Genomic DNA, 21,736 nt, shown 5'->3' with positions numbered 1-21,736 from the left:
ATTAACTGTGACATCAGTATAACAGTACCTGTTGTAAAGCTGTTTTGAAAAGTGGAAATTTTGTGTGCACATAAAACATCAACATGTTTGTGATCAAATCAAGCAGCCACCTCTGTTAGTCAATATAGAGGAACAACTGTCCACATGCTTCACATCAGGACTGCTGGCTGTCCTTTGTCATACAGCGATCATCATCGTGTGCTGTAGAGTCTGCCGTCCCTCTTGACCTGATGGTCCTATCATAAAGCTAATACAGAACCTGCGTGTTTTTACTGCCAACAGTATGCTGCAGGGAGGAGATGTGCTGCTCCTGCCTGGTTCCTTTTTGAGGCAACAGGGAGTGTGTTGAAATGGCTGTATTGTTGTTCTTTGTTACAGTTATCTATGTAGGACTAAGAGGGCAAAGACATGGAAAACAGTGGTGTGTGTTTCAAATATTTGGCCTCTAAAACTAATTGTGAAGATTATAGCTTCCCCTTCAATTTTTGTTAGTTAATTTGTTGGGAATATGCTAATGTGCTGGTCCAGGTAGCGGGAAGAATAATTACAAACTTCTTGCAAAAAGCTGTCAGTTTGTTCAGTTCTGTTCCCTTCATCTTCCTCCTTCCCCCCAAAAAGTGTGGCCAGATGATGTAATAACTTCAGGAAAGAAATGAAGGACCTGTAATATCATGTTCACATTCATTAAATTGATCCTGTCCCAAGGCATCCTGGCACAGATTCAGAAGTGTGAGGGCATCTGCTCTTCCATTTAAGATATCTCACATCTGAAAGCAGTTAGCCCTTATAAAAACCAGTTTATCAAAAAGCAAGAATGGTCCATTTTATGGTGTAAATGCTTGTCCTGCCCTGTTCTAGGCGTCAGTGCTGAGACTCTCACCCTGATCAACAACGTAATTGAGTTGTTCCTGTTAAAGCCTACACTCCTCCCTGACCCAGCAGGGCTATGTTCTGTGTCACATCCTTACCTCTGGAAAAGATTAACACTTTATTAGTGAAGTTGCTGGGAGAGAAAGTCTGAACGTTGGTTAGGTACAGATTGTATTTCAGAATGAGTGGATTTGTTGTGGGGGTCCTTTTTGTTTGTTTTTTAACTGTAGTAATAACAATACTAGATCTAGTGTGAATCTGCCTTAGTGTTATACAGCATTACTTCATCACTCATTTTGGAAATGGGGTGGTGCGTGGTGCTGCAGAACTGAACTTGGCAGTTCTCAGGAATATTAGGTAGCTAAATGATAATTAAGTGGAAGAAAACATAGTAATTTCAGTAAGAGAAAGAGGGAGGGGATGTGGTCTGTTCAGGCTCCTGATTATCTTTTTTCTTTTTCTTTTTAAGATACCAGAGTAGCATTTAATCTGAAGTAGAGACCAAGTCCAACTCACTAAAATAAGAAGTTAATAGTAATTGCTGCTAATGAAAGTTGCATTAAAAAAAATAATACCGAAGAGCTGAGACCAAGCAGAGTTGTTTTTTTCCTGAGGGCTCTCTGGGAGCTGCAGCAGTCCTGACTTCTGAAATTTGATACAACTGTTTTTTTTCCCCTCATCTTGCCAAGCTCAGTGGAATCTGGTTCAGCTATTCCACTTGGCCAGACTGTCTAGTATACTAGTGCCATGCTTTTGAGATCATTACCTTTCTTTTGTTAGCTTTTAAAAATTATTACTTTTCTATTCGGTAACTGCAAATTTTATCTTAATAGTATCATGTTATCATGTCATTCTTGGATTATGGGAAAGTAAATATTTTATCACGTCTTTTAATTTAATTTTGATTTGCTACTACCTTACTTCTTAAGCTATCAAGTATAGTTTTTAGTTATATGCATATTTAAAACACATAGTACAAGAAAAGTCTTTGGAGATAAAAAGTACAGTATAATATAACTTTTTTTTTTTTTTTTTACTAGCTGGAGAAAAAAAGATTTGGGTAAAATATTTAAACTTCTGGGTTAGTGTCAATAATGTAGTGATAATCTGGATAAGAAGAATATGCGCTGAATTAGTATTTTGTTCAATAAAGAACACTGAAGATACCGAATCTTATTCGATATTCAGCATTTGAGATCAGGCAAGAGGTTGTCTGGCTCTCCACTTGAGGAAAAAGTAACAAATGCAAAGGCAAAATGTTGGTAACCATGAAAGCAATGTGTTTCAACAATAGCTTGAAGAGTGTTTATTGGGAAAGTTGATCCTATGAGTTTAGTCACCCACTGTTACTAAAATAGTTGTGAAATCTGAAAGTCTCACTTCAGGTTCCATTACAATCTTGTGAAATAGGTCTGATGCTGATTTATTTTGAGATAGAGGGAGGAGTATATTCAGAATCTTCATTAGTTCCTGCCAGTTCTTAAAAAAACCAGATTAATGTTGCATTAGCCCTAAAGCATACATTATTTGATCAGAGTTCAATACAACTGGAAGAGTATTGAATTGCCTGTGACCATGTTCAGTATTGCAGATACTCCATGGATGTTAAACTCATCCTCAGACTAACAGGGCAAGGGGAAAAACTTTTTCAAACACTCCCTTACTATGTTGGCCTGAAGGAGTTTCTAGATAATCTTAATCAGAACAATATTGATAAATTGAAATGAATGGTTTCATGTAGTGGTTTCTTCAGGGTAGTTGTGGAGTGCAGCTTTGAGGGGTAATGTTAGGAAAGTGGGTGTATTATCAGAGAATGGGAAGGTCTTTCATCTTTTGAAACAGCATGTATTATGAATCTTTAGAACATCTGTTTCCTACTGTTTTGTTTAAACCAGTGTGTTTTCAGTACCAGTGTATTTTTCTTAGTTTAACCTCAGTATTAGTAATAACAGGTAAGTGCATATTAGATTATGATCTAAAATATTTAAAAAATTAATTAAACTGAATATTGTTCAAATAGTATTTTCACTTTTTTCTTTTCCCCTAGGTCTTCTAACATTTATAAATTGTGCCTACGTTAAATGGGGAACACGAGTGCAGGATATATTTACTTATGCTAAAGTCACGGCTCTTATTGTCATCATCATAACCGGACTTGTTAAAATATGCCAGGGTAAGCTTTTAAAATTAAAGCCTAGGTTTGTATTCATCAGTTAAACTGAGTAACTGGTCTAAAGGCTGTAAAATACCTCTGTGTGTTGTCAAATGCTTCAGAACAAGCATTATATAGCTACTTTGAAAACATCAATAATACCAATGTTAGGCATTATCATGATGTTATATCATGAGAATGTATCCTATCTCAGTTGACTTTGAACTGGGTAAAAGAAGGTAACTGATGGCTCAGCAATGTTGTGCAGTTTACAGCCTGCAGTACGGAATAGTAAAGGAAATTAAAACAGCAAAATACAGACCTAGCAAAATACAATGGGAGTGGAGAAAGCTGTAAACGTCTGTAAGGAACATACTACTTTACAATGGGATCAGCTGAATTGTTTTTTTACAAAATGAATTTAGTGCAGGTCTGAAAGTGACTTAAAGTAAAAATAGACTTGTAAGAACATGCACGTGGATTTGTGAAACAGCAGCTCTTTTGCTCTGATCCAGAGTTCTTTTATAGCTGTTGAGGGTTAGAAAGTTGCTGTGGTTTTGAATTTTTTTATTTTTTTTCTGTTAATTTGTGTGTACACTGGGCATTGTGCCTTCAAATTACATGAATTCTGAGGTTAATTTTGTTCATATCGCTTCCTTTGTAGATAATTTATTGGTGTGTTATCCTAAAAAATTTACCCTGCTTTCAAACTTGCCATAAAGGTCTTTCCTTGGCAATGGGGCAATTTGTGTCCTTTGCTCTCTAACTGGTTATTGTTGAAAGTCCATGGGCAGGGTAATTACTGTGAATAGAAGAAGAATATATATATGTGAGCACCATGCTGGCATTTCTAATCTTCAGCACATCTGCCCATCCCTTGTTTTGCAGATTCTGAGCTTGTTCTCTACCAACTTCCTTGACATTGCCTCCCTTTGCTGTTTCTAACTCATCAGTTACTTTGCTTATGTCTGTGGCAAGGGAATAGCAATATCTGATTTGGTAAAAAAGAGAAAGAAGTGAAAGTATTTCTGTGTATATATATATATATATATATATATATATACATATATACACAAGTATGTATATATGCCTGTATATGTAAAATAGTCTGAATATATAAAACTGCCATTGATGAACTTGTCTTGACTTGCTTAAAGTCAAAAGATGGCACAAGTTCTCACAAATACTGGTGCAAAATAGGCTTTTTATTTTACCATGGGAAAATTTTATCTCAAGTAACAGTAATATTTTATGTTCTGTTAATTGTTCTCAGTTTTCTGTTTTTAATAGCTAAAACTTAAACATCTGTCTAGGTGTTGGGTTTTTTGTCATAGCTATCTAAAATAAACTATAATCTTTGTTTTCTTCATAGGCTAAATGATTGAAAATCTAAAAGTATAGAGGAAGATAGAGTGAATTATTTTATAAATATATATATTATAAAAGGTACCCTTAGCCTGCGTGCTGTCATTGCCAGTTGTTTGTAGCTTAGTCTGAACTTAATGTTCCTGAACATGTTGTGCCATTGTGTACAAACTGGGTGTTTGATTACAGAACAGTGTAATTCACAGAACATATGTTTTAGTAGTTTAAATGCCATGCTTATTCTCATGGCTGAAGTACAGAGCAGAACTGGAAAAAGGGTTTAATAACCAGCTTTGAAGAAATTAGGGTTTCTGAGACTTTTTTTTTTGTATTTGTGTGCCAAATTAAAAAAAAATTACTTGCTGTGTTTTATTATCCTGTACTTCATTGTGTCTCTTCCATATACAGGCCATACATCACACTTTGAGAACTCGTTTGAGGGATCCTCTTCTAATGTTGGAGACATTTCCCTCGCACTCTATTCTGCCTTGTTCTCTTACTCTGGTTGGGATACACTCAATTTTGTAACAGAAGAAATCAAAAACCCAGAAAGGTAAACTATTTGGGCTTTCTAAACCTGGATAGTTCCCAAGTTACTCATTTTAGGGCTTTCACTAATGAGTTCTGAGCCTATAGATAAACAAGTAGAACTGCTCTATAAAACCAAACATTCTGTGAAAAACTATCAGCAAAGATTTGCTAGTTTTAAACTACGTTAAAAATGAAAAAAGGAAAAAAAAAAGAAAAATCTACAACAAACTAAAACCAATCAGGTGATTGCAGGATGCTGTATTCAGTGCTTGGTAAGCTTTCAGTTCAAGAGGTTGCTGCTATTAATGACAATATGTGTTATTGCAGAGAAACAGTCATGTAAGTGTCGTCTGGACTGTGTTTATCTGTGCAGTAATTCTGATTTCATATTTAACAATGTTATCTTTTCCATGAATTTATGCTCTAAAAGTGTGACTGACTAAACTAATCTTGTTCAGTCACGTGTCTGTAAGCAGACACCTTTTGTGTTAAAAATAGAATCTCATTTGATCATTTTTACTTCCTGTTATAAGCAACAGCTCAGATTGCTACAACTGGAAGATAAAGAATGGAAGAGAGATTTTTTTCAGTTCTCCCATCTGATTTTGACTTTGGCAGTTTGTTCTGTTATCCCTGAGTTCTATGCTGTGCATTTATTTAACCAGAAAAGTTATCTAATAAAAAGATAAAATAGCAGATAAGTATTTTAAATCTAAAAATAGCTATATTTACTCAGACTGCATTTCAGGTTGAGAGTGTGTGTCCTTCAATTGTCTTGCAAAGATTTGTTATATGTATTCAGAAAAGATGTACATTTTGTGTTTGCATCAGTCATTTGGTCCTTCAAATTTTTATTTACTGAAAGTGCTTCCCTTCTGAGTGCTGTTGCAATGCCTGTTTATCTTTTTAAAGTTAATGTATTGTTCTATCAGCTGGATAATTCTGGTATTAGATGCATAGTTTAAAAAAAAAAAATTCTCACAGGATATTTAGCTGATGAAAATGTCTTTAGATTCATTTGCCTAATACAAGCTTCTTTCTTGGTAACAATTGTAGCTGATGAAGTGAACATCGAATTTCAGCTTTCTACATTGCCAATTCTTGAGAATAATGAGATGTTTCAGTCTTCTATACAATTACTCCAAGAATTACATATTTTTTGTATTCACTTGACTTACAGTGCCCTCATGCTTATCTGGTCAAAAGTTGCAAACCTCAAGTTAAATTTGAAATAGGCCCTTGGCTTTAATGTTGGGTGATGCAAAGACCTTAAAAATGCTATTTCAGCTTTTTTGTTGCATTGTGTAATATATCTGAATTAATTTTTAAGTGATTTTCTAATTGTGTTTCTTCTCTGCGCTGAGGTTCACAGATCTCCTCTGAGTGCGCAGAGTCAGAACTCCCAGTTACTAATTTACTGATTTATATGGAGGGCATGTGGTGTTCGTTTGCTTTTCTGCTTTCACAGCATCGGACAGACCCAGCTGGAGTTCTGGGCTTCAGGAAATTTTTGAGGAAACTTCTGAAGTGCATTTCATTTTTCTGTTTTGTTGGGTTTTTGTTGAGTTGTTGTTATTGGAAAAGATGTTCATGGCAAATGCTTATCTGTGTCACCATCTCATGTTTAATTTCAAACTGAGCAAATCTAAGAGTAACACTCTCAGTTCTGCTTTCCTTTTTGAGACATTTGAATATCCCTACAAGCTTCGGGGAAGCAAAAAGGCTGAGCAAAACCAGAGCCTAAAATTAAAAGTTTGCTTCTGCTATGCAGAGATTCTCCCTGTGGAGCTGCAGACTCAGGGCTGTGAGTTTACCTCAGGTTTAAATTAAAACTTACCTGCTTACATGTAAAGGCTTGCAGTGTTTTCATGTTACTCAAGAAATTTTTATTGCTTTCTAGGCATGTGTTTACTAGTAAGATACAAATAAATAAGTTTACATTGTTATTAATGGATTTTTTTCTTTTTCCTGGGTTGTGGGTTTGTTTTTTCTTTTGCCTTACAGGAACTTGCCATTGGCTATTGCAGTGTCTATGCCAATTGTGACCATTATCTATATTATGACCAATGTAGCTTACTATACAGTGCTGGATGCTGAAGCTGTTCTTTCTAGTGATGCTGTGGCAGTGGTAAGTTGACCACGTGGTATTTTGCTGTATTATTTACGTTTCACCTTTTAGGGATGCGTTTCATTTTGAGGAACAAAACATGAAAAATCCTTAGCTTATTGTATCACTTTGCTGAATACAGGAGGACAGAACAACTCATCATGAATAATTTAATTTTAAATAGAAAAGTAGTTAATTAAAGAACATATAGAAATAACATATTATGAGATTTATTAGAACAAGCACAGATGCAGCTTTTCAGTGTATTTTGAAAAGGAACTTATTAGACTTGTGCACTTTGAGCTGATTGTAAATTAAACTCGTTAGTACATAACTGTCTTCTCTGTTCCTTCGTGCTGCAGTATTTAGAAAGCAGGAGCAATACGCAGGACAGTATTGTACTGAGCTACATTCCATTGAGCTAATAATTGATGCAGTGCGTATTTGTAAATGCATGTGTTGCAGCTCAGCTATGACAAAGTTTAGCTTTGTATCTCATTTTAATAACTTTAACCACCGTCTTACCAATATTGCATTAATTGCAACAAATTTTAATATTTTGGAATTAATTATTTTTGTATATGGCTGGAAGGTTGAATCCAATTAAAATGTATGAGCTGCTTAAAGTAAAAGATGGTCAAAACGTGGTTTAGTCTTACAGCTAATCAGTCAACAAAAGTGAAGAATTTTTTATGCCCTGTAGCTAGTGAATTAATTGGATAGTTCTTGTTACTGTACCCTGTAGCCTTGAGACTTGGAAAAGTTAAGGTTCTTTTTGGTTATTTAAACTGGAGGAAAAGTGGCTTTCCTCCTTTTTAGATTCCTAACTGGCTTCTAAAATGTAAGTAGACAGACAATGGAGAGTTTTAAATACATCAAAATGAAGGAAATATTCACTCTGTTCCCACAGAGGATTAGTATGATTAAAAACTGGCTTAGCAAATAAGCAAATTCTTGTTTCAGGTATTTAGGCAGATGGTTCTGCAAAAGCTCTTACTTGACTTCACGCTTGAGAAATATTTGTATTTAATGTATGCATTCAAAATAGTTTATGGTAAATATGGGCTGTAACTTGTTATTTCAGGTGTACTTATGCAGATGTATATTTCAAAATGTATTGAAAGTAAATAAACTTTGTTTGCCTCTTTTTAGCTGGAATATGGAAATAAAAAGTTGTCATAAAACATATTGTGAAAAACTTGGTAAAACACTTCAGAATTAAATAAAACAAGGACAGTTAATGCTTGAGTTAGCATATGTGAAGTGGTAATAAAATCTCCAGGAATATTTATTTCTGTTGTAGGTTATGGTATCCCATACAGACTCACAGGATAGTTTGGTTTGGAAGGGACCTTCAAAGCTCACCCAGTCTCACCCCTGCCATGAGCAGGGACATCTTCACCAGATCAGGTTGCTCAGAGCCCCGTCCAGCCTGGCCTGGGATGTCTCCAGGGATGGGGCATCCACCACCACACTGGGCAACCTGGGCCAGGCTCTTGCCATGTGAAGTACCTTCCAGTGACTCATAACGGAATTTTAAATTCCTGTCTAGAATTAAATAATCCAGACAAAACTTAAAAGCCAATACACAGTCCACTGTCTGTCCTGACTTCTGTAAAGCAATAGACTATTGTTTTTTTTCTAACAAAGACTTCTAAAATACACTCCTTTGACAGCAGTGAAATCCAGCCTATCTCCTAAGAGTATTCTGTGTCGACTCTACTCGTCCTGCCCTTTGTCATCACAGAGGTTTATACGGCCATTTGGTGAACGGGATCAGGAAAACTGATCCACCCTGGGAGTTTGGGGGAATGACAGGATTGATGCACTGTGGGCCTGTCCAGTCTGTGGTGCTGTACACAGCATGTAGCAGCACTACAGCAGTGAGTGGTGGCCACATAAAGGAGGGACAAGGGATACGTGAGCCTTACTATACATGTGAAACCCAGGCCTAAATGCTTATGATTTTATATACACTTCATTTATTTATTCTTTGACATTGTTATTGACCAAAAGTGGGTATAAATTTATTTTTCTGTGGGTGTATACATTTATGTAAATATACATTATGTGCAATTTTACATGAAATTGTAATACTCAGAACTGGACAGATCAGGTCTTTTTCTCTGGTACAGGATGCATCACAGGTGGAGGAGAACGAAGGAACACTTAAGAATGCTATAAAGTGCTTAGTCAATCAAATTGCATGCAGAGATACCAGGCAAGCAGGATAAGAATGAAAAACTATGTTTGCAATTTCCAAAGTTATTAGGGGATTTACTTCTTGTGCTACTTTTAATGGAACTTAACAGAATTAATGACTTTGGAAATCTAGAGCTGTACTTTTTCACTGGATCTCGGGTTTGCCAAATACTTGTGCTTAAAAGCTTAATTAATGTTGTATCTAAAGGCATTTTTGCTGAGATGTCTCATCACCTGGCAAACAATGGTCTTTGGATTGCCTGTACTTTTAGAATGATAAGGTGAAAGTGCAGCTGAAGTTTAATACTTAACACATGACTCATTGAAGATTCCATTTTGCTGCTGATATGAATTGCCCAGTTTTATGAAACCAACTTTAAGCTTGATCTACTAATAGAGTAGCAAGTAGTGTGGACCTCTAGAAGGACTTTTGTAGAGCAGAAGGGTTGTCAGTGAGGACCATACGTGTACCATACGTACTCCAGGGGGATTTTACTTTGGACTACAGTGAATGAGGTCCCATGGACCAAATGCTGATGCGGGGTTGGATTGCAGCAGGTAATGGTATGCTCTTGAAGCACGTCTTCAAATTTAGCATGTTCTAAAAGGGGAGCTCCCTTTAGTTCCAATTCTAAACGTGACCTAAAAAGCAGTAAGGGATATTAACTGGGAGAGTTGCTTCAAAAGTGTACTTGTGATCCGACATAAAACACTCATAATGCACCCACAGCTTTCTAGTGAATATGGAAAAGGAACTAATGACTGTAATGGTCTGTATTTGAAAATCCTCTGATTCCTATCAGGGTTTCACAGTTATTTTGTTTTACCTCCTTATGCAAACCATCACAACCCTTACTGCTAAGTTTTATGCGTATGAAGCAGTTACTCTGTAGCACGAACACACTGAACTGAAGAAAAGCAGAAATTTCATCTCACCTTCCCCTGTAACTGAACAATGATTGTTTGCATCTGAGAGAACCGTTTAGGGTTTTGTTTGTGAAGAGGGCAGCTCGCCCTACAAGCACTTTTTTGGCTGCTTCATCTAACAGGAAAGAACATACGGGCTGCTAGTGCATAGTTACCTGCTTCCTGTGTTTGGTCGTCTGGGCTTTTTTGATTGACTTCATGCAATAGGTGATATCGGGCACCTCACTTTTACTTGGAAAAGCTAAAAATGATTCCTCGTTGAAGCAAACGGTTGTCTTGCATAGCTGGCTGTCATCTTTCTTGGAGCTGTACGGCTTTTGTTAGTAGATCACAGATAAAGATGATGACTTTGGTTGCATCTTTGAATACCATCTTGTGAGTCCGGCATTGATCAATCCAGTTTACCCTGGTGTGCTCATATTCTAGAGCATACTTGCTTTGCTTCGACATGCCATCTCCCTCAATGAACCAGGGATGTGGGAGACTGTGTGTTTTAGCTGTTTTATTCTTATTTCATATATAGTTTAATGAACAATGAGTCTCTTTCTTCTAACTGAATTCATCCAGAAATTCTTGAGTTACTCTTAGACCTTTTGGGTATTACTTATGTTCCTCCATTTGGCCACTCACTGGCTTCTTTCACGAAAAGGAAAATCTGCTTGTCTTTGGCTGCCAGCATCATGTCCCCCTTCTTTGCTTGCTTTGGCACCTCCCAGAAAGGTTCCTTTGGATGAGATACACGTTCTATACCTTGTGGAAGAACTCTTTGTTATGAACAGGCAGTTGCTTTTAGAGAGAGCTGTTTAGTGAGTCTTCTTGGAGCTAGCTGTAATTCATTTCTAATGCAGCACTCCTGGTGCCGGTTATGTAGAAGTTCTCTGGCTTTGGAGGCCAAGCCGAATTGCTGAGCCAGAACTTGGAACAGTGGTATGTAAGATTTTCAATATGAGTAAGGTAAGAGACTTTGAAAAACATTGAACCCGTATCCTACAGCTAGCTATTAAAAATGCTCAGAACAGGATAAATAACTGAGAAGATATAGATCAATTATCTTCAGGACCTTCATGAAGATAAAACCAAAACTATTTTACTGTTTGAGCTGACACCTGTAATCTTAATGTGGGCCATGCAGAAGAGCCATATTACATGCAGTAGACATGCAATATGTTGAGGCAGTAGAGTAGTGCTGGTTTCTCTTACCGTAAGATTGTACTGAGTGACCTAAAGATGAAGCGGGAATTTCATGCTGAACCTTGCACGGCCCTGCTATCTTTTTCTCCCAGAAGAGGCACTGTTAATAATACAAGGAGATAATTATGTCTGAGTAGAATCAATCAACAGAATGGTGGCTGAAACAAGAATTACAGGAAACCTGATAATATAAATTGCTTTCTGTTGCACGTTTACAATTTTCTGACTCTCTTTTCAGTTGATGTGCACTCTCCAATGTATGTGACATTAAATCTAATTTGGTCAAACTGAACAGATGTCTTACAGTGTCTTGACAGGTGTAATCTATGGGAGTGGAAGAAAACTTCATCTACTCAGTAACTTTTTTGCATGTGTGGCTTCCTTATTGCCATAAATCAGAGTTTCTTTCCTGTAGGAAATAGCTCCTTAAAGGCCTGAGAAGCTGAAAATTGAGAAAAGAGACTGTAGTTCTGACTGCCAAATAATCCTGTAATGTGGCAATGTATTTATACTCTGCCTCAAGATAGAAGTCAAAGGAGAATTAATTTCACTTCCAATATATTAATCTCCTTACTGCTCTATATGACTTTTAGGGTAAGAATGTTATAGAACTGAGCCTGGAACAGTTTGCACGTGTGAGAGGATCTTGAAATGAGCTACGTAAAGAGGCTCTGTAGATGCCTTTTAAGCCTTCCTAATAGAAGCACCTTATAACCTTTGGGTATAGTTTTGTATAAGTTTCTCATTTATGTTAGTCTACATTTTCCTTGCATTTATCCATCTGATCAATACTGTTCAGTTCTTTGCCAGCCTGGCATGTGCTTGCAGCTCCATATGCTCTCAGTGTAGTCTGACGTGTTTTGTGTGCCTCTAAGTGCACTTTTTGTGTGCAGCTAAGTGTGATGAAATGGTTCTCATCTTGTGATTCTTAACATAAATGTGGGTCTTTCTTACCATCTGTGTGCCCGAATTACTGGATGTGAGGCGGTATCTTGTGTATTTTTTTGTGGCTGCTCTTCATGTGGGGCAGTTACTGCTGCTTTTAGGTCAATCTGTTTGTATAGAACTGTTGTTTGGGCCTCTAAAAGGACAAAAAAGGGTTCTCACACACCATTCACAAGTTACCAGCTGATGATCATGAGATAAAACTAACCCAAGATAAAAATAAAATGTAGTTACATCAGTCATTCATGTCTTGAAACAAAGCTGTAATTTGTTTTTTGACCATTCTTCTGGGAGTAATATAACACTTTAGTCATGATGAAATAAATGAGGGTAGTTCAGCTGAGAAGTGCATGGCTGGAAGCTTCTTTCTTCATTTTGATTCCCTATTGATGGTTTGGAAAAAAAAAAATCAGAACTAAGGGCAATAATTCCAGGTGCATATCTGTCTACAGCGTGCGTGTATATATGTATATCTTACATGTCCAATGGTTCAAGAACTTTATCTGTAATTGCAAGTGCTGTATCAGCCACTGAATTCTCTTACTGTTTCCCAGCTGTTAGAAACAGTTATAGTTCAAATCTGGACTACAGGACTTGTCAGACTGTAGCAGAGATGACAATTTAATATCTTAATCCTTCTCGCTCTTTAGACTTTCTCAGAAGAAACCTGAGAAGAAATCCATCCCCATAGTGGTGGCTTTCTCCTGTTATGGTGGACTAAATGCTTCTGCTATAGCTGCCTCCAGGTAGGCTCCTCTGTCATCCTCCGCATACCTTTGCGAATGCTCCATTCTTTCCCGTTGCCAGCTCATTTGTTTTTATAAATGCACTTCACTACTCCCAGAAGTAGTGATAGTTAAAGTGGAATCGGTCAGGTGCTCAGCGCAGAGCCCAGGTCTAGCTCATTTGTGGAGGATTCATGACTGTACAATTGCGGTTTTAGCAGAAAGCAGCCACTAACTCTTCTCCCTCCCCGTTTTTTACTCTCTTGATACAGTGCACGTGGTGAATGTGCTTGATAATTTGATTGCTTTTTGTACTTTATTCTGCCCTTCTTATCCAAAATAACCCTCTGACATATGCACACAGTTGAATGCTTATTGTGGCCACTTTTACTTACCTTTCAGTAACAATTTCTGCAAGAAACACTGTAGAGATCTTTGGTCTTGTCATTGTTCACAAGAGAGTGTAGCTTAGCTTTGGAGAAAACATTTCTTGGCATTGTTAAAATGGGAGCGTTGAAGGATCTATGACTCTGTACTCTGAAATATAAAAGCGTGTTTATTGTCTGAGTAGTAATACGGAAACCTGGCTGATTTTTGTGTTGGAAACAAGGGTGAACCCTCTCAGAAAATACCCGCAATGAAGGCAGGTGGGAGTATACTTGGCATGTTAAGCAAGTTGGTATCACTAGAAAGTTTAGCCAAACTTCAGGTACCTTTCAACTTTATTTTGCTGAAAGATCATTTTGCAGGCAGATCTAGTTGGCAAACCAAGCTTAACTTTTTATATCATTCTCAAGTGAAATACTCTTTTGCATTACCTTACTTAGGGAACAGTTAAGCTCTTGAAGTTAATGCTCCACCCTTTGCTCTCTCAGGAATCCCGGCTACAATGTTAGAAAGTACATTCAGAATGACAGTGTTTGGTAAAGGCTGTCACTAGGGTTATTCTCTCTCTTGTAGAGTCTGGCTTGGACAGAATTAGGGAAATTAATTATTTAGACTGAGCTGGCTCAACAGTTGTACATCATATAGCTTGCATCCAGAATACATTGAATCTGTAACATCTCGATCTATGTATAATTTGTGGAAGTGATATTGTAGTTTTGCCTTAACTCTTTGTGGTTTTTACTGCTCATGTGAGTGATTGTTGTTTGCTAAGATGTGTGAAACAACATTAGCATATCTTAGAAAGACTAGATCTACATTATAGGTTGGAAATGGCCTTTCAGTTAGTCCCACATCTGGCATTCCGCACTAGCATTCCATGCTGGGCCATTACTAGTAGTTTCAAAAGAAAATGGGAAATGCTTGTGAAGAGCAAATGCCAACCTGCATTTTGGGGGAGACAGTTTCTCTAAATGATATATTAGCTAATTTGCATCCTGTAGCATAAGATTACATTCATACGTTTTCTCTCTTTTCTTTAACTTTAGCTGTTAATATTACTTACCTAAATGCTTGTCCTTTAGGCAACCTTACTAAACATCTTAATTCTCTAACATCTTGAGTGAGTTCTGCGTCTTAGCTTTGTATATTAAAAAAACAAAAACCAAACCAAACCTCTGGCAGTTTTAAGTGTGGTGTCTAGTAATTTCACTTGCTATTTGTCTTTGGAAATCAGCGGTAAAGGTTTGAAACATCCCTTTAAAATACCACAACAGTTGCTTATTAGAATTTTCATCTTGTCCTCATGCTTACTTGTTCCGGGGAAGTTGTCTTAATTCATTCGCTGGATCATTTGGGAGACCAGGTTTCTCAGAGCTGCATTTAGATCCAATAAAGATCGGAGAAAAGCACTTTGGGTTCTACTAATTATCTATTCTTGAGCAGCAGAAGTCTTTTATGTACAATAATGTAAATTAATAGTTGCTTGTTCAGTTTCAGTTGACTGAAAATGGGTAATCCATGGCATACAGAACACATTTCTTGTGGCATGATCTTTTGCTAGATTGATGTTCTGACTTCAGCATGGAATATAATTCATACATGGATTAGTTCTTTTATACTTTTCTCATTTTATTTTTTGTAATTTCAGGGGGAATCTGTGCACTTTTCCCCTGTGTTGAAGCTCCATTTTGAGGGAAACTATACTAATATGTATAAACCAAAAGAGCTCAGGACGAGAGGTGCTTTAGTAAGAATCAGGGTGACTAACACTGTTGGTGCGTTGCCTTGGAACCTTTTGGCGGGGTTCCCATTGAAGTGATTAGACACTTTTGCATTGTCCCTTAGCAGCAGGATATCCTATCTGCCTTTGCTGAGACTCAACTAAATAACACAAAAGGACAGAAAAAAAATAGCTTTTTGGTGTAGATGATGGTGTACAGCTAAGCGGAGTTGGATTCTGAACCTTCACATGGATAATGTGCTGAACAAAGCACATTGTCAACCCAGACAAATAACAGGAAACTTTAACCGGCCAAGATTTGCTTTATGTCAGTAAATTTTTCTGCATTTTATGGTTTAATGATTGACGATATATGCGAGGTTTTGTCTCATGAAAATCAATCACTCATGTCATGAAAAAAAAAATCTATATTAAGTCATTTAGTCTTTTTTGACCTACAAAAACATTCAGTCACCAGAACATAATGCACTGCTTTTGGTGGTCTTGTTGCTGGAGTAATTAATGAAAAATTTGACCACTGTTAAATCCAACTAACTTTATATGCTACGAGCAAAGGCCAGTTCTGAATGTTAATCCACTTTGACTGAACTTCTTAGCTCATAAATATTATGGTGAAAACCAATAGTTAAAATGGGAGGTCAAGGGGCAGGTTTTTTCAAAATACTAAAATATTAAAAACTGAAGAAATTTTTTGTAATAGAAAAGACAAATCTGCAGAAAGCTGAACTAGTATATGTGCTTTTTATGTCTAAAGATCTTGGAATTGGTAAAGCAAGAGAGAGCCAAGAAAGTGATTTAGAGAAAGGTTCATAAAAAGGTTTAGATGACTGCTGCCTGCTGAGGTGGAAAAGATTCTAACAGCCACAAAATCTTTGAGGTTTATTTGAATATCACTTATATATAAGTATGCTGTCTAATGTAGACATGATCCTTTTGCTACCGTGACTGTTAGGTTTCTTCTGTACAAGAAATCATGGAAGTAATTTAGCTGTCAGTAGGTAGAATTGGGATAGGAAGGCTTCCACCCACGTCCTCTGGACACAGCATGAGTGGATTTCGGTTCAACTCCAGACATGCTGGTGTTCAGACATGTACAACACTCGGACCAAGATGGGATTTAGAATAGCTGTCAGTCTTTATTTATTAAATTGATTGATTTTTCAAACATTTTGTCTGATATTCTAAGTCTCTCCCTTTTTTCTCCATCCAGGAGGTTGAACAGGATTGACCAGAACAGTATCTTGCAAATTATTACCCATTTTCATTATAGATCCCAGATCACTGGCACTTGATGATTCTTACTGCTTGCTGTGAAACTTTAATGCTCCCAGCTTCTTGGTTTCAGAGCTTTATCATGGAAAGTCACTACAGTCAGCCTGAAGTATTGTCTAATAACATTAACAAATGACTGCTAATTAGACACTTGCTCTGTCATTTGCCATGTTGTGAGAGTAGAGCCCAGAAGCCCTGCTGCTGGAGCTGAAGGAAAAAAAAGTTGCTTAGGAAAATTAAAAAGAAGGAAAATAAAATAGAATCCATAAAACAGTAGGTGTGCTGATGGCTATGCTTATCTTCTGCAATATGCACTTCCCTTTTGGGATATGCAGTAATATTTTTGTCCTTTATTCTCTGTAGTCACTATGTTATGCTTGAGTTCTGTAGTTCAGTTAAATAATAAAATGTATTAGGATTAGTGAGTAAATTCTAAAAGCATTTTATTTTCCTTTGTGAGTAGAAAATGTGAGTTCACGTGCTTGGCTAAAGAAGTTTGGACTTAGAATCCATACAGACATAAAAGTGCCATGTTCTTCTTTGTGCTGCATTATGGATTGTCCATATTATATTACTATTTTTCCGCACTTAACCTATTGCAGAAGCTTTGATGTCATTGTTTTACATATGCTTTGTTGCAGATATTTTCATGTTTCCTTTTCCTTTTCATTAGACATTCGCTGACCAGGTATTTGGTATCTTCAGCTGGACAATTCCCATTGCTGTAGCCTTTTCATGTTTTGGTGGACTTAATGCTTCAATCCTAGCGTCATCGAGGTAGTACATACATGTTTCTTTGACAAATGTTCATCAGTATTTTTACCTGTTACTGTTATGCTCATCTATTATGAGAGTGGCAGAAATACTTTCATAAATGAACCTATAATGAATAGCCACAGTAAAATAACAGAGGTAAATAAACCTCTGTGTGTGTGCACATACAGCTTTACCACTGCCTTACTTCCCCAAAGCGTTCCTAGCTGTCTGCAGAGCACAATTAAAGATCAAATGAATATTGTCTGTGTGGTGAGTCCTCAGGACCTCTCATTATTTGGATTATCTTCCATTTTACTTGGTACAATAATTCTAGCAGGTTCTTGTTTTCGAATGTATTTACTTAAAACTTACTGACTTAGTATCTTTAAAGTTTTTCTCCGAGTAAAGTTTTTGGAGTTGCTACTGCTATTAAACTGCAGTCAAAAAGCTTAAGATACAGTATAGAAGCTTTCCTCTGAGTACTGATTATGGATGTGGCTAGTGAAAGTTAAAATGTCTGAATAAATCTATTTGTAACATCTTCCTGTCCATTGAATGTATGTGCAATATCTCTGTATTAAGAACAAATATGAACATAACCAGGGGAAGTCATCAATATAGAATAATTTGCAGTTGATAATAAAATTGTGTTTGTTTTTTGGTTGAGTGAGCTCTTTTTAGAGACCAGGTGATCTCTTCTGATGGGCATTGAAAACTATTTTACTATAAGCTGGGATGTTTTCAGTGCTAGATTTAGAATGTTTTAAAACAATAGAGGTTTATTTGTGTTGCTGTAGATGCTTTCTATTTTATGTGTAGGATTGTTTTTTAAAAGTGGATGATAACAGCATGTTCCTGAAAGCTCGTGTATCTTCTAATGGTTGTTGTAGCATGCATCTTTACAAGAAGGGTTGAATCTGTGTTCCCGTTTAAAGGATGGAAATTAGTGGTGTAAATAGTTATTTTTGACTGGTATTGTCCTTTGATTTTCTGTAATACATTCTTTCCTACCTGTGGCCTCAGAATGTTTTCTGTTTTTTTTTTTTTTCAGGCTATTTTTTGTAGGATCTCGAGAAGGTCACCTTCCCGATCTGTTGTCTATGATCCACACAGAGAGGTTCACACCTGTGCCAGCATTGCTCTTCAATGTAAGTTATTTTTGCTTTGCTTTTCAGCTGTTCAGATGTGACTATATGAATTATTTACAGGAAATCTTCTAAAAAATCACAAGAGGGAATTTTGGATTTACTGTCATTGAGGTGATAGTTCTGAGAGTGTGATTTTTGAGGAATAAAATCATGCCAAACACCAAGGAGTATAAGGTGTTACTTGAAGACAAAAAGCAGCATAAACAGTAAGTTTCAAAATTATTTTGTTCCTCTCACTCTTGTTCTTTTCTGACAGTGTGCTATGACCCTTATTTACCTGGCTGTGGAAGACGTCTTCAAGCTTATTAATTACTTCAGTTTCAGTTACTGGTTTTTTGTTGGTCTGTCTATTGCTGGGCAATTATATCTACGTTGGAAGGAACCAGATCGACCCAGGCCTCTTAAGGTAATATTTACTTACTACAGAATTGTTTAAAATTCCTCTCTTCCACATAATTTAAAATTACTGTCTAAAATCTGGACCGTACATGTTACATGTAAAGGTTACAAGTTGATCAGGCTTCTGTTTTATATTGTACCATGAGAGCTAGCATGCCTGCTAGGTAAGAAGCAGTGATTATTATCATAGCATGCACTCATTTATTGTTCATTAGTTCAATGAGTGTCCCTTCTGTCAACTGGAGAATGTCTCAATAGGCTAACATACTCATTTGCCTTTTTTCTTGGATTAGAAATCTCTAATTAGGAATGCTTAAGTTAACTAATGCTGTTAATATGGACCACATTTAGCTCTAATATTGTTTCAGCTCAGTATCTGGTCCTTTTAGCACCTTTTCATACTTTTAAGTTGATAGTCTGCACGAAAAAGTAATTCTTGTTTCCTGAGTTTTATTGGATTTGTCTGAAAACACTTCATGCTGTTGTACAATTTCTTTAAACAGAGCAGAGTGACCATCCTTGATTGCTTTTGCAATTTTTAGCAGCAGTTCTATTCAAGAATAATTCTGCAATTTGCTTATGGTTCCAAATAGCCAGATGTATAAGAGGAAGAGCAGATAATTTCCTAAAGTGACGTTGAGAAGGAAAAGTCTGTAATTTTCACTAAAATATTTGTAACCATAGACAATGAATATTTCAATAACATTCTGTTGTGTTTGTTCTGTTTCCAGCTGAGTTTGGCTTTCCCGATAATATTCTGTATATGCACAGTGTTTCTGGTGGTAGTGCCACTATATAGCGACACCATAAATTCCTTGATTGGAATTGCCATTGCTTTATCTGGAATTCCAGTCTTTTTCTTGGGAGTCTATTTACCTGCATCGAAGAGACCTCAGTTTATCAACAAGATTTTACGTAAGTTTCTTTGTAGGTGTAGGTGTTGTTAGGAAAAAGGAAAAGTAAATAAGTGAATATGAGTGTGTTGATGAAAAGGGTTGTGGTCCACAGCCAGCAGGTAAGGACCCACAGAGCTGCTTGATCACCAGCCCCCCAACAGGATAGGGAGAGAACAGAAAGGGCAAAGGAGAGAAAAGTTGTTAGTCAAGATAAAGGCAGTTTAGTAAGTGAAATAAATAAGCGGGGAAAAAAACCCCTACTGCTGCAAAGGCAACCACTTACCACCTCCCACAAGCAGACTGATGCACAGCCAGTCTCCAAGCAACGACCGCCTTGGAAGACACCCAGCACATGCTCACGCTTCTTCCTCTACTTGTTTTTAATGCTGAGCATGACATTATATGGCATGGAATAGCCCTTTGCCTAGTTTGAGACAGCTCTTATATCCAAAACATAACATCATATGGGCTGCTCTGAAGAATGCTAACTGCATCCCAGCCAGGCCCAGTAGAGGGGTATACTGATATGTTTTCACCCCAGATCTTATCTTTGAACATGGGTAGATTTTATATCAGTCACAGATGGAATTTTGCTTTATGTTGAATCGCTGCAGTTAAATTATACATTTCTCTCCAGCAGCACACTGTTGTTGTTGTTACTATGTGAGAAAACCATGATGAGGGATGTGGAAAGGATGTTTTATAGCATAATCTTAGAATGCAACAGGATGTGGTGCTGCAGTAGCTAGTCAACGAGCAAACACCCAGTGATCTTGTTACTTTCCTGTGTGCTATTTGAACATAGTGTTCTATTTTTTGTTCTACCAATTTTACACTCTTCATTATAGAGAAAAAAATATTTGGTAACTTGGTGGGGTGCCTCAGAAGAAGAACACCCTAGGATATCAACAGAAGAGTTTTAAGCATCTGTTTAAAAAAAAAAAAATGGAGTGGAAGACACTTCTTGTATTTATTTTATATTTGTTTCCCATAAGAGAAGTGAGGCAGCATTCTGGACAGCTAACTTTCATTAGTCAGATGCATGTTGTGTAATTAGTACTGAGATAGGTGGCTATTATTCTGATTTATCTCCCATTGCCTCTGCAGGTACAGTCACACGAAACATGCAGCTGCTCTGTTCCTGTGTTTTAACAGAGATGGATACAATTGAAAAAAAGTCAGAAATCAAATCCAACTAAAATTTCAAAGCCGGTACAAGAAACGGGAGGGAGGATAAGGCAATTATGACAACAAAAGGGAAGAGAAGGAACTGGGAAAAACGGCAAAACTATTTCCAGTGGTCTTTCAGAAACACTGAAAATGTACTTACTTGCAGTTGGATTCCCACATAAGTTGTGCCCTTGTGTCACCCTCCTAAACTGCGGCATGTTTTCAGGGCATGGTGTTATTGGATTATGATTATGTACTCATTTCAGGCACACAAGCTCTGCGTCAATACTGTTCCTTCTTCTTCAGAATTGGTGTTAAAATGGTAAGAGCTAATGGATCAAATTAGATTTCTGCAGAAACAGGCGGTGAAGTAATGCATTTTTAAGTTAGACTGAAAACCACTTTGACTCAAAAGACCAAAAGGCATTTCCAGCTTAATTCTGATGGTTGTTTGCATGAAGTTGATTTGCAGTGCTATCTCAGTCCTTATCCCAGAAGACAACTGGTCACAACAAACTACCTGATTTGTCATTATTAGCAGAAAAATGAATAAAGTTGTGCTATATTATTTAAAGACTGAACCAGCCTTTCTCCCTTAAAGATAAGTATTTTATTCCATAGGCTGTGTGGAAATGTGGTATCTGACTGTTGCAAGGGTTTAATCAACAACGCACCTTGGTGCTAAAGCTTTGATTAACATTTGATGATTCTTTCTGGTTAGCTTGTTAGTACATGGTCACCTTATGACAGGTTTTATGAAACTTCCAAAATTAAAATGCTCAGTTTGAAGCTTGTAAGCATTTGTTTCTGAACTGTTTCAGTGAACACACGTTAGCAGTGTTACCTCAGCAGTCAGCAATTCCCTTTCTAAATTTCAGTGCTGTTCACTGGAAGATGACCATCCAGAAACACACAGAATAAACCACTTTCTTGTGTTCTTCTATAGAAGAAA

General features: G+C 36.9%; 1 protein-coding gene across 3 annotated transcripts in view; it reads left to right on the top strand.

Moving 5' to 3' along the window:
* SLC7A6 (solute carrier family 7 member 6) overlaps positions 1-21,581 on the top strand; it is a 28,651-nt gene extending 7,070 nt beyond the window's left edge. For all 3 annotated transcript variants that reach the window (XM_065028347.1, XM_065028346.1, XM_005504756.4), the window contains 8 exons: positions 2,918-3,043; positions 4,796-4,940; positions 6,923-7,046; positions 17,089-17,192; positions 18,223-18,319; positions 18,576-18,725; positions 19,450-19,633; positions 20,722-21,581. In XM_065028347.1, the coding sequence (XP_064884419.1) occupies positions 2,918-3,043; positions 4,796-4,940; positions 6,923-7,046; positions 17,089-17,192; positions 18,223-18,319; positions 18,576-18,725; positions 19,450-19,633; positions 20,722-20,813 (1,022 nt within the window). In that variant the 3' untranslated portion in view covers positions 20,814-21,581. The remainder of the gene's footprint in view (positions 1-2,917; positions 3,044-4,795; positions 4,941-6,922; positions 7,047-17,088; positions 17,193-18,222; positions 18,320-18,575; positions 18,726-19,449; positions 19,634-20,721) is intronic.
* Positions 21,582-21,736: the final 155 nt, after the last annotated feature.

Source organism: Columba livia, chromosome 13 (genome assembly GCF_036013475.1).
Source record: "Columba livia isolate bColLiv1 breed racing homer chromosome 13, bColLiv1.pat.W.v2, whole genome shotgun sequence".
In the NCBI taxonomy this organism is placed as follows: domain Eukaryota; kingdom Metazoa; phylum Chordata; class Aves; order Columbiformes; family Columbidae; genus Columba; species Columba livia.
The sequence above is the reverse complement of the archived record's forward strand: the minus strand, read 5'-3'. Positions and strand labels throughout refer to the sequence as shown.